The sequence below is a fragment of the Castor canadensis genome, chromosome 6 (assembly GCF_047511655.1).
Source record: "Castor canadensis chromosome 6, mCasCan1.hap1v2, whole genome shotgun sequence".
NCBI classification, from domain to species: Eukaryota; Metazoa; Chordata; class Mammalia; order Rodentia; family Castoridae; genus Castor; species Castor canadensis.
This window is the reverse complement of record NC_133391.1, coordinates 69,604,933-69,621,977: the sequence shown is the minus strand read 5'-3', so window position 1 is coordinate 69,621,977 and position 17,045 is coordinate 69,604,933. Positions and strand designations below refer to the sequence as shown.

Here is a 17,045-nt window from a genome sequence, read left to right as displayed (position 1 = left end):
ATTTCAGAGTGCTTTCATTATCTTTTCTGCAAATGATTTTTGTCTAAAGAAGCAGTATTTTGTTCAAAGGTCAGATCTCAAGAGATGAATTTAGCCTGTTGTTTTTCTGCTGACTTTTCCTGTCCTGTACAAAATAAGCTCTGTGCACTCATTTTGGAATTTTTTTTCCATGTTTACTCATCTTCTGGGGCTATTGTTTGTTAGAAATAGAGAATGCTTTACTAGCAAGCTCTTATAAGTCATTTGTCATTGGTCCTTGACCAGGAAAAGTACACTACCCAGCTTTGGAAATTTTAGGGGTTTTTGAGACATAATATTGAGTTTTAATGACATTAGCTGCCGATGTTAACCTTCCTGAAGCATGCAGGAAGGTCCTACACAGTGAAGAATTGGGCCACCTGAAATGCTGTCTTAATCCTGTTGACAAACACTGAGAGACCAACCCTTTGTTACTTAACAATAGGGAAATGAGGATTCAGATGAAACTTACTCTGGATCACACAATTAGGAGTGGACTTGAGCATAGATAGAACCTAGGTTTTAGGTTTACAACATCTCCTAGTTTATAGTATTTAAGAGACTTTTTTTAAGAAGTTTGCATGTATGTATTTGTGTAAGTGTGTGTGTGTATGTATTTATAAATGTTGTTTCCCCAGCCATGCTGCTTGAATAAAAACTAAGGCACCAAGGGCTTTAAAAGTAGATCTGAGATAGCAGCTGCAGTTTTTACTGGTTTTGAATATTTTCTAACACATAATTAACATGCATGAGTTCATTTGACCTAGTGTGTTAAGTATGTGTCATATGGGTAAGTCATTCTACTGATTCACCTGAAAGAATATGGGACTAAAGATAGGGTTTTACCTGGGGAGTGGAAACACAGTGTTAATTGTGACCACATTGAGATTAACTGAATCTCATAATAGCACCACCAATATAAACCATTTAGTACTTTTAGTCCCAATGTGGCAGCATGACAGCTTCCATCATGGTATAAAGAAGTGGGCTTAGAACAATCAAAAGTCAACCCCCAAAGTGCCAGCATTTATTTCCTGAAAAAGAATCATGCTGATAAGAAATTTCATAGGCAGAGAGTAGCTTTATACTATCTTGAGGCTTTCAATACTGTAGTGAAAGGACCTTGGAGTCAGAAGACTTAGATTTAGTAGTTTTTTTTGGTGGTACTGGGGTTTGAACTCAGGGCCTCACACTTGGTTAAGCAAGCATTCTACCACTTGAGCCACTCCACCAGCAGGGACAGTTTTGTACTTGGCACCTTAAGTTAGCCTCTTCTCTGTGAGACTTAGTCTCCTGATGTTATGAAAATTTGTAAATGGTGTTGTCAACTGTAAAATGTCTTATGCACATGAGGTATTCTTTTTTCCTTTTTTTTTCTTTTTGTAGGAAAAGCCAGCCAAAGTCAAGGTGGAATTGGCTTCAAGTGTCTCCTCCAAAGGTTCCGTGGTTAAAAGAAATCAGCAGCCTATCACCACTGAGCAAAATTCCTCTAAGGAAAATGCCTCCAAATTGTCTCTGGAAAACTCGGAAGCCGTAAGCCAGCTCTTAAATGTAACTCCTCCAAGAGAAGTAGGTGAGGAGAATGAGTGGGAGGAAGTGATTGTCTCCGATGCTCATGTTTTGGTCAAGGACACTCCTGGGAATCGTGGTACAGCACCAGTTGCCAAGACTAGCGGGCAGCCTGAGGTCACTCTGGGGACAACTGAGAATGACAGTCCTCGACCAGATATACCAACACCAGCCGAGGGGACCAGCATCACCAGTCCACTCCCTGCTCCTAAAAAACCCACAGGGTAGGTCAATCTAATTATATATTATATTATTGGGACTATATTTTGAAAAGCAATAAACCATTGCCCTTGTTTGCTTTGTCCAAAATCCTTATAGCATTCCTGAGAGAGGCTGCAGAGCACAATTAATGTTTCCTCTTTAGCAATACAGAAGTCAAGACCTAGAGAGATGTAATGATTTGCCTTTCCCCCTCCACTCTGCCGTCCATATACTGCTGACAATTCCTGGTACATCTTTTCTTGTCAGTCTCCCTAAAGCAGTTGCTGGTACAGGTGTGGGCAGTATTAAAAACTATGATTTACCAATTTGGAATGAGAAGCCTTATAAAAGTACCCTATTAAAAGAGTACTTGTTTGATAGTCAGAGAACCCAGTGGTAGTTGTGACTGACTCTGGCTTCTGTTTGACCCTGGGCATAGTTTCATGCTTCTGAGAAACCTTGGGATGAGCTGAGTATGCCTATAATCCTAGCTACTTGGGAGGTTGAGATTGGGAAGGTTTGAGGACAGCCAGGGCAAATAGTTCCTTTACCCCCACCTCCAAAATAACCAGAGTGAAATGGACTGGAAGTGTGGCTCAAGTGGTTGAGCACCTGCTTTGCAAGTGTGAAGCATGCAGCCTAGCACCTTGCAAATATGAAGTCAATAAATGTGGATTACCTTTTTTGTTGTTGTTGTTTTGGCAGTTCTTGGTGGTTGAACTCAGGGTCTCACACTTGCTAGGCAGGAGCTTTACCTCTTGAGCCATGCCCCCAGACCAGCCCTTTTCACTTTTGATTATTTTGGAGATAGGATCTTAAAAATGTCTGGGCTGGCTTGGACGGTAATCCTGCTATTTGTGCTTCCCAGCATTGCTGGCATGACAGGCATGTACCACTGCACCCAGCCACTGATCCATTGAGATGAGGTCTCATGAACTTTTTGTTTCAGCTCTCTTTTCCTGTTCCCTTTCTTTTTTTTCTTTTTTTTTTTTTTTTTGGTGGAACTAAGGGCTCTGTACTTGCAAAGCAGGCACTCTACTGCTTGACCCATACTTCAGTCTGTTATGGTTATTTTATCTTTCTATGGTTATTTTAGAGATAGGGGTCTCATGAACTAATTTGCCTGGGCTGGTCTCAAATCATCATCCTCCCTATCTCAGCCTCTCAAGTAGCTAGGATTATAAGTGTGAGCCACCAGTGCCCAGTCCTTATTCTTTTTTAATTAAAAACTTAAATGGATTCTACATGTAGCTCTTCTTGGAGGCTGTTGTGTTCTTATAACTGAAGGCCTCTTGTTCATCTCAGTTCGTCTCAACTAGGAACAGATTTGCCCCCAGGGGACATTTTGGCAGTGTTTTAGAGGGCTTTTTTGTTGTCAAAACTGGAAAAGGCTTGCTGCTGGCATCTAGAGGGACGAAAGGGGCATTAAACATCCTGCAGTACAGGATAGCCTCCCATAACAAAGAATTATCTTGCCAAAATGTTTATAGTATCAAGTTTGCCTTACACTATTAATTTTATATTTTTATTGTTGAATTGGAAATACTCACGTGATTCAGACTCAAAAGTTACAAGAAAGCTGGGGAGCCAGTGGTTCACACCTGTAATCCTAACTAGTAGGGAGGCTGAGATTAGGAAGATCATGGTTCAAAGCATATATTTCTCAAGACCTTTCTACAAAATAACCATAGCAAAATGGACAAGAGGTATGGCTTAAGTGGTAGAGTGCCTGCTTTGCAAGCATGAAGCCCTGAGTCAAACCCCGGTCCCACCAGTTAAAAAAAAAAAAGTTACAAGGAGTATATATTTTTAAAAATCTTCCTTTTGGTCTGTTATTTAATCATCCATCTCTTAGAATCAGTCCATATCCCAAACTTTCTGGTTCCAGAGATAGTTTTAAGCATATACAAACATGTATGTGTGTGTGTTTTCCTGCTTGCTTTACAGAAATGGTGGCAAAACATAGGTACTTCTAAATTTTGCTTTTATTTATTTATTTATTTATTTTTTAGAAGTGGCTTAGTACCCTTAAAGAATGAAGTGAAGTGAGACAGGTGAACCACATTAACAATATTCATTGAGGCTTCCATGGTGCAGACTTTGTGTTCAACATTGGCACTGTAAAGATGAGGAAAACATGAACTTTGCTCTCCAAGGTTTCTAAGGTGCCTTTATGTGGGAACCTGATAATACTTTAATCACTTCTAATCACTTCTGATTAGAAGCATAATCACTCTAATTAGAGACAAGTGATGGTATAGTTATTATGGTTGTACTATATACATTGTTTTATACTTTGGACCCCATAAAGTGTAGCTAATTATTTCCCCATTTCCATATTAGAAGCCTTAGATTATCAGAGGAGTGAAATTACTTGCCCAGAGTCACATAGGGGTTGAATTTGAACTCAGTCTGTCTAAAGCCTGATAGTTTAACCATTGTACTATCCTCTAATAAAATGCTGTTTGGAAATTGCACTTTGGTTTTTTTTTTTTTTTTTTTTTTTGGTCTAGAATTTCCAGATTTCTTCGTGTTTTTTTTTCAGAGTTGATCTGCTCACCACAGGGCCCAGAGCCCCTGAGCTTAAAGGCAGAGCACGGGCCAAGCCCTCATTGCTGGCTGCAGCAAGACCCATGAGAGCAATTTTGCCAGCCCCTGCTAATGTGGGTCGAGGCAGCAGCATGGGACTGCCCAGGGCCAGGCAGGCCTTCCCCTTGAGTGGTAAGGGCTGGAGGGGCTGTCTGATGGGTAAGGGGCGGGAGTCAGGGTGGAGAATGGAGAGGAGAGACTTTGGAAAACTCATACACTTAAGTCACCAGTTTGGCTCTTGGTTCTTACAGATAAGACTCCCTCTGTGAGGACCTGTGGCCTGAAGCCAAGCACACTAAAGCAGCTAGGCCAGCCTATCCAACATCCATCTGGCACTGGTGAGCTGAAGGTAAGACCTGCTCCCAAGAGGAGGGGCTGTTTAGGAATCTGGTCACTTGTATTTAATGGACTAAAGCCACAGGTAGAAGACAGACCCCAATTCTTAGACTGATAGACTCTGCAAAGAGGTTGACATGAGTGATTTATTTTTTAGGTAATGTGTAAAATGAATGCATTTACTTTAAAATTTTTAAGCCCTTTATTTTAAAGTCTGTAATTTACCAGAAAAAAATGTTAAAAAGTAAAAACACTGCAAAGAGCACCCATAAACTCTACCCAGAGTCACCTGGTAACATATTAGCCCATTTTGCATTATCATTTGTGTTTAATAAATACCTACCCCATGTATAAACATGTACATGTGTGCATAAAATATATATAAGTAAAGGGTGAGTCACACAGCCTTTACTTCTTAATGCATCTTTCTATATTTCCTAAGAATAGAGATATTCTTTTACTGACATCTTAGTGCAGTATTTTAATGTATATATATTCCAGTTTACCAAAATACCAGTTTTTGCCAGTTACAGCCCTTTTTTTTTTTTTTTTGTGGCACTGGGGTTTGAACTCAGGGTCTCACATTTGCTAGGCAGATGCTCTACCACTATAGCCACTCCACCAGCCCTCTTCTGTGATGGTTTTCTTTTGAGATAGGGTCTCCAGAACTACTTCCCTGGGGCTGGCTTCAAACCTCGATCCTCCTGAGTAGCTAAGATTACAGGTGTGAGGCACCGGCATGCAGCCAGTTACATCTTTTATATAGCATTTCTCCCCCTCTCATAGAGGATCCACTGTAGGATCAAATACTGCATTTAGTTGTCATGTCTGTTTAGTCTCTAAAAAAGGCATGCATATAGAAAATTTAAGTAAAGAAAAAAGAAAATCCCTCATGACCTGCCACCTAGAACTAACCAAGTTTTGACCATCTGATATGCTGTGGTCTATTAGCTTTTAAATCTTTTCTTGAATTTGTGCTTTTTTTAAAAAAAGAAAAATTGTAATTTTTATACTTTTTGAAAAATATAATTGAAACTTAAGACATAGAGCTTGAATTCCATATCATTCTTTGTGTGTATTAAAAGGAAAGTACTCATGAAATAACTTGATTGTGGCATATCTAAATATTCTTCTCAAAGTCAGACTTTTCTGAATGATGTTTAGACTTAGAATCATCAATATTCTATGCTGCTAACTTCCCTTCTGCAAGTTTTGATGCATATTCAGCAGGCAATGCAATGACATCACTAGTGCTGCCAGCTGACAGCAACTGTAAAATGCAAGCCAATTTTAGAGACTAAAATGTGAATGAAAACATGTGCTTTAGAATAAAGAAATAAAGGTCATATGTAGCAGCTAAAAAAACCAGAGACTTTTACGATTGTACATATTTTTTAGTATAGCTCTTATAAACCAAAAACATGGCTTCTTCTCCATGTACTGGTTTATGGCCTTTGATTCACTTTAGTGATAATAGATACTGAAGATGTCACAGGTGTTAAAATTTCATATATTTCGGCATATTCTTAAATTTTTTTTTTAACAGTTTTGTTTGTGATAGGGTCTTGCTCTGTAGCCCAGACTAGCCTCAAACTCAATAGTCCTCTTGCCTTAGCCTCCCCAGTGCTGGAATTATGGGTGTGTGCCACCATACCTGGCTTTCTTTAAAAATCTATATTCAGCCAGATAGTTATTATCAAAATTCCCTAAGCCAACATTTTTCAAACTTTACCATGACCCTCATCTCATTAACACACATTTTTACGATATTGCCCAGTAAATGTACACATTAATAATGAATGAAGCTTTGCTGTTCTAGGTATACTGTGATATTTCCCACTCCTATTTGTCAGTTTCATTTGTTAAACTAATTTTATGATCCCTCAGTGGATTGTGGCCTGCACTTTGGAAACTCACAAACTAGCTTAAAATGGGAGAATTGGCCTGCCATCTCCCTAGTTAAGATGAGATCTCATGAACTTTTTGTCTGGGCTCCCTTTTTCCTTTATTTTTTTTGTTTGTTTGTTTCTGTTTGTTTGTTTTTATGGAACTGAGAGCTTTGCACTTGAAAAACAGGCACTCTACTGCTTCACCCATACCTCCAATCCATTTTGCTCTGGTTATTTTAGAGATGAAGGTTTCATGAACTGTTTTCCTGGGCTGGTCTTGTACTTCAATTCTCCTGATATTAGCACCCCAAGGAGCCAGGATTATAGGCATGAGCCATTGGCGCCCAGCAGCACCTCCTTTCTTTGTGTTACTTGAGTGTGTTTGTACTCTTGGACTTGTCTTAAGGTGTCTTAAGGTGTCCTTTGAAACAAAGAGATAGGTTTGTTTGTTTTGTGGTGCTAGGGATTGAACCCAGGGCCCGGTGCCTTCTAGGCAAGCACTCTACCACTAAACCATATCTCCATCCCATCCTCTTGTTAGTCTTAAACTAGTGAACAGGTACATGAAATCTTATATTCTGAGAATCAGTTTAAATTCACTCTTACAGAATAATTTTAATTTTTTAAGTTGCATTATTTTATTTACTTGGCATTTCATCCCACCTGCTTTCAGAAAAATTTTTTTTATTGTGGCATTTACAGAAGTTCTTACAATATATCATACATGAATTCACCCCCTCCACCACTCTCCTTTATCCTTCCTCCCCCCATTATAGAATAATTTTAATTTAGAATGCTTTCTCTTTTCCTCCTATTTTAATTATATAAGTAATATATACATTTCTCACAGAACAGTTAAATTTTTATAGATAGTAGTAAAGGGGAAAAAACAGCCATGTCATAGTTTGGTGGATGGTCTTTCAGACTTCCTTCTATGCTAACATTATCCAGCTGTATACTTGGGCATATAGGTGTTATATGCTTTTATCAATCAGTTATAAACCTGACTCATGGTGCTTCTGATACATAGTGTTTGAAGCTACACAGAGAAGTGTGTCATACCCTGGACTTGAACGTGACACTCACTTAGCCCTTCATGTGCTAGTGAGTACCAACTAGCAGTCCAGAGGGCTCATTTGCTTGACATATTCCTCCTAGGAAACTATTTACTCAAGGTGGTTCAGGACACAGGACCTCAAGAGTTTAGATGAGGTACAAAAATAGCACTAAATAACTTGTTCTGATCCACAGCTATCAAGTGGCCCAAACAACAGGACGTCTCAGGTGAAAGTTGTAGAAGTCAAACCTGATATGTTTCCTCCATATAAATACAGCTGTACTGTCACACTGGTAAGTGTGCAGCCCAGTGGTAAGTTAACATGAAAGTTGTTTTGATTTTGTGGTTGAGGGTGGCATGGGAGGCTGGGAGAGAAGGTGATGGTAGCTTGAGAGTAAGGCAGGGTCAGATATAAATTCTGAAGTTTCCATTACCCATATAATTGATAGATGCTGGGTGAATCTGCCTAGGTTATTTTGGGGGTTCTCCAGGTAGCTAAAAGCACAGGCCAGTTGAGATCAGGATATTTTTATTGAGAGTAGTCAGAAATGAGAATCTAGTCCAGAATTAGCTTTTGAAACTTCTTAGCCTAAGAAAAGTGCATTCACCAAAGTAAGTTTAAACAGTGCATTTTTTTTCCTACCTAAAACAGACACATCCAAAAAGATTATCTTAAAGGGTTTGACAAGTCCTCTAGTAAAGCAACTCATATTTAGCCTAGCATTTCCCACAAGGGTTTTCCCTCTCCCTTTCCCTTTTATTTTTAACCTAACACACACTAGCATTCCAATAAATGAAAATGTGTGACTTCTGGTTATTCTTCTGCAAGGTAAACAGCATGGCACAGTAGAATAAACACTAAATAGTTGGAAGACCTAGTTCAAAAATAGTTCTACCTTTGTTGCTAGCATGCCATATAATCCTAGACAAGACTCTGTCCTTCTCTGGTCCTCAGTTTCACTGTCTATAGAATGCTGTGTTTAGTTAGGTACCTTTGAGGCTTTTGTCACTTTTGACATTCTCTAGTTCTGTTATCTTTAAGGTAAAAACCAAATACCTTTTGGCAGTTTCTCTGGCTGATTAGAATAAAATGAACAGATTTTTGCAAGAGCTACTAGATTTTTTAAAAAGTATTCTTAGTTAATAATGACAGGAAGGCTTTGAAAGGATGTTTCATTCATTCAAAAAGTTCTTTGTAGCGGGGTGTGGTGGTATACAACTATATTCTCAGCTCTGCCCGAGGCTGAGGCTAGAGTCTTGAGCACAGGAGTTCAAGGCCAGCCTTGGCAACATAGTGAGACCCCACCACTAACTCTCTCCCTTCCCAAAGAAAGAGAAAGGGAGGAAAGAAAGGAAGGAAGGGAAAAGAAAGGAAGAAAAAGAAAAGAAGGGGAGGGAGAGAGGAAGAAAAGAAAATTTTTATTTAGCATCTGTTTCTGTGCCAGGCTTTATGCTGGGGATTCAGTAGTGAACCAGCCCTATTTTTTATTTTTTTATTTTAAGTTTTCTGAGAATGAGTCTTAGAAAGATCTGCTCAGGTTTCTTTTTCCAGTGACCTAACTCTTACCTCCTCCTTGCTCACCCTATCGTTACTCCTGTGGCTATAGGAGGCCACTAATTATACCATTTAGTGGGAATTTTCCAGGATGTTTTTTGGGTTTTTTTTGGCAGTCATGGGGTTTGAACTCAGGGCCTCACACTTGGTAGGCAGGTGCTCTGCCATCTGAGCCATGCCCCCAGCTAGGATTTTATCTTGGGTTTAACGACTTGTTATAGGAGTCTAGATGCTATGGCTTTAGTCAGTAGTAGTCCAGAAATTACAGTTTGCCTTTAGATAGAGTTTACCACAGTCTCCAGCACTCCTTGTGGGTACAGACTGCATCATTCTGTCAATTGTCTGGACCCTTGAGAGTCAACTTAGTTCACAGATAGGAAGAACTAGATGTTCCAAATTATATAGCCTGTATTAAAACTGAAAAGGGTTGACTGTAGAAAAAGGATCTTTTGCTTCAAGAGTCTTTAGAAGTTAGGCTAAGTCTGATTTGTAATTACCACTTTCTTCTCTGATTTATTGACAGCTGGTCATCCTGGCTGCGCTCAGGGTTTTTGGGGGGTTTTTTTGTTTTTTTTTTTAAAGCACATAGTAATTATATAGGGGAATACATTGTGACATTTACCTATGTGCTTACAATATATCTTAATTAGCTTCACCCCCTTTCCCCCCTTCTTAGAACAATTTCTGCAGTTTTCATTATTCTGTTTTCATACATGAGAACAAAATACATCATATTTGCCTTCCTTCATCCTTTCCTTATGCCCTCCTCCTGGTACTCACCCCTGGACAGGACCTGTTTTACCTTCTTGTCTTTTTTTTCTTTTAAACATCTTGTTTATATATAATAGTTACATAGGGAGTTCCAGTATGACATTTCCATATATCCAGGTATTATACCCTGCCATTACTCTACCTCCTGTCCCATTCTTCTTAAGGTGACTTCACCAGGTTTCAGTGTTCTGTATTCTGCTCAGGTTTATCCTAACTTTTGTAGAATTGAACATTGGTTTTATCTTTTTAGGATTTGGGCCTGGCTACATCAAGAGGCCGGGGAAAGTGCAAGAATCCGTCGTGTAGTTATGTCTATACCAACCGGCACAAACCTCGGATTTGTCCCAGCTGTGGTTTTAACCTCGTCAAAGACAGGACCGAGAAAAGCACCAAGGCTATTGTGAGTTCATTCCCCAAATGTATCCCCCAGCCTTGAGTTGAGGTCTGTTTATGAACCTGTTTTAGTAGAAATAAAAGTATCTTTTAATATGATTAGTAGTTAGAGCATCAGGACTGGAGCCATTCTGTAGGCTCTAAACCAGTGTAAGTGCCTTCTCTGTGGGCCTTGTTCTCATTGCCAAGGCGAGGGATTGATGAGTGTCTTAGTTCATTTTCTCCTAGAACTGGGTCATTTATAAAGCATAATTCATAGGAGGAGGCTAGACAGTCTAAGGGTATGGTGTTGGCACCTGCCCAATATATGGTGAGACCTTGTTGCATCATAACATGGTAAAGGACACCACACTACAAGACAAAACAAGGAGCCAGAGAGAGCTTCTATAACAAAGGTACTCTTTAATCTATTGATTTATTTGTGGAGTAACCCATTTGTGAAGACAGAGCCCTCATGATCCAGTCACCTCCCCAAAATCCCACCTCTCAATTCCAGTAACACAGGACTTTAGGGATTAACTTTCCAACACATGAAATTTAGGAGATACGTTCAAACCAAAGGAACCAAGTACTTTTTTTTGACGACCAAGAGTTCTAAAGAGAATGGCAGCATAGACCTTACAGACCTTACAAAAAGAGCAGGATGAAAGGATTTTATTCTTATGGTATTGGGGAAAAGGCTTATCCTCTTAGTTTTGAGGCCTGGCACAAGACCTGTAAGTCATAAACAGCAAATGTCGATCCTAAAACTGTGTAAATTAGATTACTATTTCTCAACAGGGTCCTTGGCAAGCTTTTGATGAATTCCAAAGTTTTACTTCTAGCATTCTTGGCACACCAGTTCTCTGAAGCTGTACCAAACTACTTGGCTAGTAATATACATTCTACTTGGCTTCTTGTGATGGGGGTGGGGATGTTTTTGTTGTTGTTTTTTATTGGAACCAGGAAAAATGGACATTTTTTAGAGATCCTCAATTTTCATTTCCATACATGAGGTAGAGTGTGCACTTGTTATATCTTGATTTTGCTTTGCTAGAGATAATGCCTCACGCGTGCTAGGGAAGCACTTTACCACTGAGCTACACACCCAGTCCCATGCATGAGGTTTTTTCAAGTGAACAGAAAGTGACAGCATTTGAGGCAAATGGAATGACTAGAATGAGAATACGAAGAGAACTGTTGCTGATCTGCCTGGGTGGCAGTGGGGAGGATGTCACATAGAACAGGTCCAAGATGCAACATGACCACTCCAGGTCGAAGCTGGACCTTGAAAGATAGGTAGGTTTGGGATAGAAGGGGAAGGCATTCTCAAGTACAAGCATGACTGAAAGTGAGGAGTGTTTGATTTGGCTAGAGAAGGGGAAATAATTCCTAAAAACCATGTTGGAACCATATCATAAAAAGTCTTGAATGCTAGACTACCCATTTGTTCTTTAGGCAGTGGGGTCCCACTGAATGTCCAGGAGCCAGGGAGATCCTAGTGGAAGGTTTTTTCATGAAGGAGACATGAGGATTTGGGAATACTGGAGTTGGGGAGAACTGCTTCAAGCCTCAGGTTTTCTTTGCATATGAGAGGGCCTTTTTGGTGATGAATCTTGCTCCTTGGTCTCCAAAGTCTGTTTCTGTGTTTGAGGTGGTATTCTGGGGTCATTGTCCTTATGAGAAAGGTAAATGGTACTAAAATACAGGGGTAGATCTGACTTAGAGTGACCCTGAGTTGGAAGCTTCCCTCTCCTGAGCTGGATTAGATCTGAGCATTTTACTCTTTTGTGTTTGTGGAGGGCCAGCGGGGGAATGAGGGTGGTGGCGATACTGGGGTTTGAACTCACGGCTGCTTATTAGGCAAGCACTGTACCTCTTGAGCCGCTCCACTAGCCCTCAGCATTTTACTCTTGAGCATCCAAAACCCTAAAGAAGACTCAGTACTGTACTTCAAGGAGTCTAGACCCTTGTAATCGCATGCAGTATGGATCCATAGCCTTCAACAGATTCTCTTGCTGCACCAGATGCTCGCTGCTTAAAGCGAGCTTTCTTCCTGGATTCTTCACGCATTCGGTGTGCTTCTCTTCCCAAAGCATTGATCACATCCTGTACTGACTTCTTAACTCCCTAGGAGACCATAATCCCTTCTAGGCAGGTAGATCTCTTTCCTCTACACCTTCTAACTCTGGCTCTGTAATTAGGAGATAGAATTGAGTTCTGTGTAGGAAGAGGCTGTGAACATTCATTTCTCTTTCCATTTCATTTTGGCTATTTGTGTGGTTTGTACTATGGAAATGCATGTTGCTCTGTGAATCTAGGATGATGAAACAACTAACTTTTCAGGTCAAGCAGGAGTCGTCTAGGGACCTCTCACCAGTTGATTTTAAATCTCACTATTTATATCCCTCTGCCTTTGCTTAACTGACAGCTGACCCGCCCTCATCCCCACCCCCCCAACTTCACACTTTCCCTCTTCATCAGACCTTCCTTCACCCTCCTAAAGTTGGAGAAATAAAATGCAATTATTGTTTTCTAAAAAATAAAACTGGTCAGAAACTAGGGCCTTTGTATGTATGTGTTACCCTTTGGCTACCTCTGGTGACAGTACATCCCTTATACAGTTTGTCTTTAGCTGTTGTGATTAAGACTTTCCACACTTTGGGGCTGAAATAGTCTTCAGTCCATTCTTTTACCTCTGACTTGGAGCCAAATGTTGTTATTGCTGTCACATGGTCTTCCAGCTTATGGTTCAACATAGTCATACCTGGCAAAACAGTCTTCCAGGACAGCTCATTCTATGTTGATTATCTCTTCTGCAGCCTATAATTCTTTCATTCTTAAAGCTAGCATGTATTGAATGCCTGTTACGGGCCAGGCCTACAAAGATGATTAGGATATGGCTGGTTCCCTTGAAAAACTTACAGTCTTGTGGCAGAGAAAGACAAATAACCAAACTGTTACAGTGAGAAAATAGTTGTTAATGTAGAGAACTTCTGTTGATAAGCAGGTCAGTAAGCTTCTACAAAGCAGTGTGTAAAATACCCAGCAAATATGAATCTGCATCTTCATGTATACTAGGCCTAATGCTGGTTTGGGGAATAAATAAGTAAGCAGAGAGGGACCCTATCCTCACTAAAGGTGGCAGCAGTGGTTTAGCAACTAGGACATGATGCATGCCATAAAGGGATACACTCAGGAAGCACAGAGCCATGCTGCATGGCAGAAAGGATTGGGGAGGAGCCTCCATTGAAGAGAGCCACTTGAGAAGGACCTGTTTTTAATGAGCAATTCAGAATCTTGGTCCTGGAAACCTCTGACTAGTGTATAAAATTCTCTTGTACCTAGAAGCCACAAAGAATTAAGACAAATACTTTAAGCAGAGCAGACATTTATATATCAACACTACTGTTCATAGTCTTTGTGAATCATAGGTACTGTGCTAATTGCTTTACTTACAATATCTCATTTAATCCGCACAACCCCCATAAAATGAGGAAATGAAGACTCAGGAAGATCAAATAAATTGCGTTGGATCCCACATCTAGTGATAGCTTCAGAACTAAAACCCAAGTCTTATCCTTCTGATGAATGAGAGCTAAGGATTGAATTCCTTATTGAAAGGTGCAGATAATCCTCCTATTTTACGAACAGTAAAACTGAACACCAGAAAGAGAAGCACAGGCTTTTAGTTGTAGGGCAGGTCATTAGCCAAAGTGTTAGGAACTTCAGTTTCCCACCCCTCAGGCAAAGGCTCATATCTCTGCTTCCTGCAGACTTTACTAATTTCATCCTGAGGCTGGCTCATTCAACCCAGAGTGTTTGGTGCTCAATCCACTCTCTTCCCAGGAGGCAAGCTCACCACTCCCAAGTGTGCCGAGTGCCACAGAGCCCCTGAGCGTGGCCCAGAGGGAGATCCAGCGACAGTCTACACTGCAGCTGCTGCGTAAAGTCCTGCAGATTCCTGAGAATGAGTCAGACCTGGCTGAGGTCTTCGCCCTGATTCATGAGCTCAACAGCTCTCGACTTATCCTGTCCAACGTGAGTGAGGAGACAGTCACCATAGAGCAAACCTCTTGGTCGAATTATTATGAGTCTCCATCCACGCAGTGCCTTCTCTGTAGCAGCCCATTATTCAAAGGGGAACAAAAGTAAGTACCCCTTTACTCTGCCTCATACTTGGCTCATGTTACTCTTTTCTTCAGACAACTTTAAAGTTACAACATGTAGAGATGTTATTTTCTGCTTTGCTTAGGCTTCTTTTATCTTTCTAATTGGTAATGGTAAGTTAATAAGTAATTATTGTTTCTCTTGAAAATGGCTGAAAGTTATTATAACCAGCTTAGAATTTAGATTACATCTGAACTGCCCAGCACAGTGTTTGGGTTTGGAACTTCACTGGAATTGGTTAAATCATGTAATAACTTCAGTTATATTAATTATAGAGGAGGCTTAATAGGCTAGATTCCAACAAAGTAGATACATGTAGAAACCTTAGAACCCAAGCTCCATCACCTTCCTTAGCCTGTTGCAGTAACATCTTGAGAATTTTACCACTGATTGCTGGGCCTAGGATCTGCATAAAGAGACTGATTTCCCTTCTGATACTTACTGTGGTATTTTTGGCATTAGCTCCCTGGCTGGGCCCCAGGAGTGCTGGCTGCTGACAGCTAGCCGGCTGCAGGTGGTGACTGCCCAGGTGAAGATGTGTCTGAACCCCCACTGTCTGGCCTTGCACAGCTTCATGGACATATACACAGGTAGGTGCCAGCCTTCTCTGTCCTCAAACACCACAAAGCGGGCTTGAGAACTGCTCCCTGAGCCCTGCTCCTTTGTGTACTCAGCAGGGTTTGTGAGGAACAAAGGATCTTTCTCAGCCCCAGTAGATGACAGTGACCTCTTAAGTGGTAGGGCCCATTTCTGGAGTCTTTATAACAAAGCTAATTTAACAACCAAGTATGGTAGTGCACATCTGTAATCCCAGCTACAGGAGGCAGAGGCAGGAAGCGCTCTGAGTTCAGCCCCAGGCAAAAGCAAGACCTTATCTGAAAAACAAACTGAAAGAGAAACAGAGGTGTGGCTCAAGTAATAGAGTGCTATTTAGCAAACACAAGGCCCTGAGTTCAGTGCGCAGTACCACAAAGAAAAAAAAGAAGAAGAAACTGAAAATTAGTAGTAATCCTGTTGCCATGAGATAAAAACTTAACATTTTGCTCTCTAATGTTCATTCATCTGTGCAGAATATAAGGAATTATGGAAGGATTTGTAGGTTTGTAGTTTTTCTTTGAATAAAGGTAGGATGTGCTGCATGTCTTAGAACATGCTTTTTTAATTTAGCAGTATATCCTGGGCATCTTCTATGCCAGCAAGTGGAGGGGTTACATGCCCATTCTTAAGAGCTGTGTGGTACTCCCATTTTACAGTCCTGTTTATATATATCCTTAATCCTTTTGGGCAAGTTCTCAAAAATGGAATTGCTACATTTTTACCCTCCCCATTGTTCAGCATTATCAAGCATTTATTGAATGGTGTATCTGCCTTTGTGAGTGTTTAAATCCTGAATTTTATATGTAGAATTGAGTGCTGAAAATTTATTTATTTATTTATTTATTTTTTCATTTTTCTTTTATTATTCATATGTGCATACAAGGCTTGGTTTATTTCTCCCCCCTGCCCCCACCCCCTCCCTTACCACCCACTCCACCCCCTCCCGCTCCCCCCCTCAATACCCAGCAGAAACTATTTTGCCCTTATCTCTAATTTTGTTGTAGAGAGAGTATAAGCAATAATAGGAAGGAACAAGGGGTTTTGCTGGTTGAGATAAGGATAGCTATACAGGGCATTGACTCACATTGATTTCCTGTGCGTGGGTGTTACCTTCTAGGTTAATTCTTTTTAATCTAACCTTTTCTCTAGTTCCTGGTCCCCTTTTCCTATTGGCCTCAGTTGCTTTAAGGTATCTGCTTTAGTTTCTCTGCATTAAGGGCAACAAATGCTAGCTAGTTTTTTAGGTGTCTTACCTATCCTCACCCCTCCCTTGTGTGCTCTCGCTTTTATCATGTGCTCATAGTCCAATCCCCTTGTTGTGTTTGCCCTTGATCTAATGTCCACATATGAGGGAGAACATACGATTTTTGGTCTTTTGAGCCAGGCTAACCTCACTCAGAATGATGTTCTCCAATTCCATCCATTTACCAGCGAATGATAACATTTCGTTCTTCTTCATGGCTGCATAAAATTCCATTGTGTATAGATACCACATTTTCTTGATCCATTCGTCAGTGCTGGGGCATCTTGGCTGTTTCCATAACTTGGCTATTGTGAATAGTGCCGCAATAAACATGGGTGTGCAGGTGCCTCTGGAGTAACAGTCTTTTGGGTATATCCCCAAGAGTGGTATTGCTGGATCAAATGGTAGATCGATGTCCAGCTTTTTAAGTAGCCTCCAAATTTTTTTCCAGAGTGGTTGTACTAGTCTACATTCCCACCAACAGTGTAAGAGGGTTCCTTTTTCCCCGCATCCTCGCCAACACCTGTTGTTGGTGGTGTTGCTGATGATGGCTATTCTAACAGGGGTGAGGTGGAATCTTAGTGTGGTTTTAATTTGCATTTCCTTTATTGCTAGAGATGGTGAGCATTTTTTCATGTGTTTTCTGGCCATTTGAATTTCTTCTTTTGAGAAAGTTCT

At 40.5% G+C, this 17,045-nt stretch overlaps 1 protein-coding gene across 4 annotated transcripts in view; it reads left to right on the top strand.

The window, feature by feature from the left end:
- The window catches only part of Hmgxb3 (HMG-box containing 3), a 59,452-nt gene that overhangs the window by 23,098 nt on the left and 19,309 nt on the right, over positions 1-17,045 (top strand). For 3 of the 4 annotated variants that reach the window (XM_020158853.2, XM_020158856.2, XM_020158855.2), the window contains 7 exons: positions 1,405-1,811; positions 4,334-4,509; positions 4,629-4,726; positions 7,854-7,952; positions 10,236-10,385; positions 14,207-14,508; positions 14,990-15,117. In XM_020158853.2, the coding sequence (XP_020014442.2) occupies positions 1,405-1,811; positions 4,334-4,509; positions 4,629-4,726; positions 7,854-7,952; positions 10,236-10,385; positions 14,207-14,508; positions 14,990-15,117 (1,360 nt within the window). The remainder of the gene's footprint in view (positions 1-1,404; positions 1,812-4,333; positions 4,510-4,628; positions 4,727-7,853; positions 7,953-10,235; positions 10,386-14,206; positions 14,509-14,989; positions 15,118-17,045) is intronic. The other variant, XM_020158854.2, reaches the window with a different exon arrangement.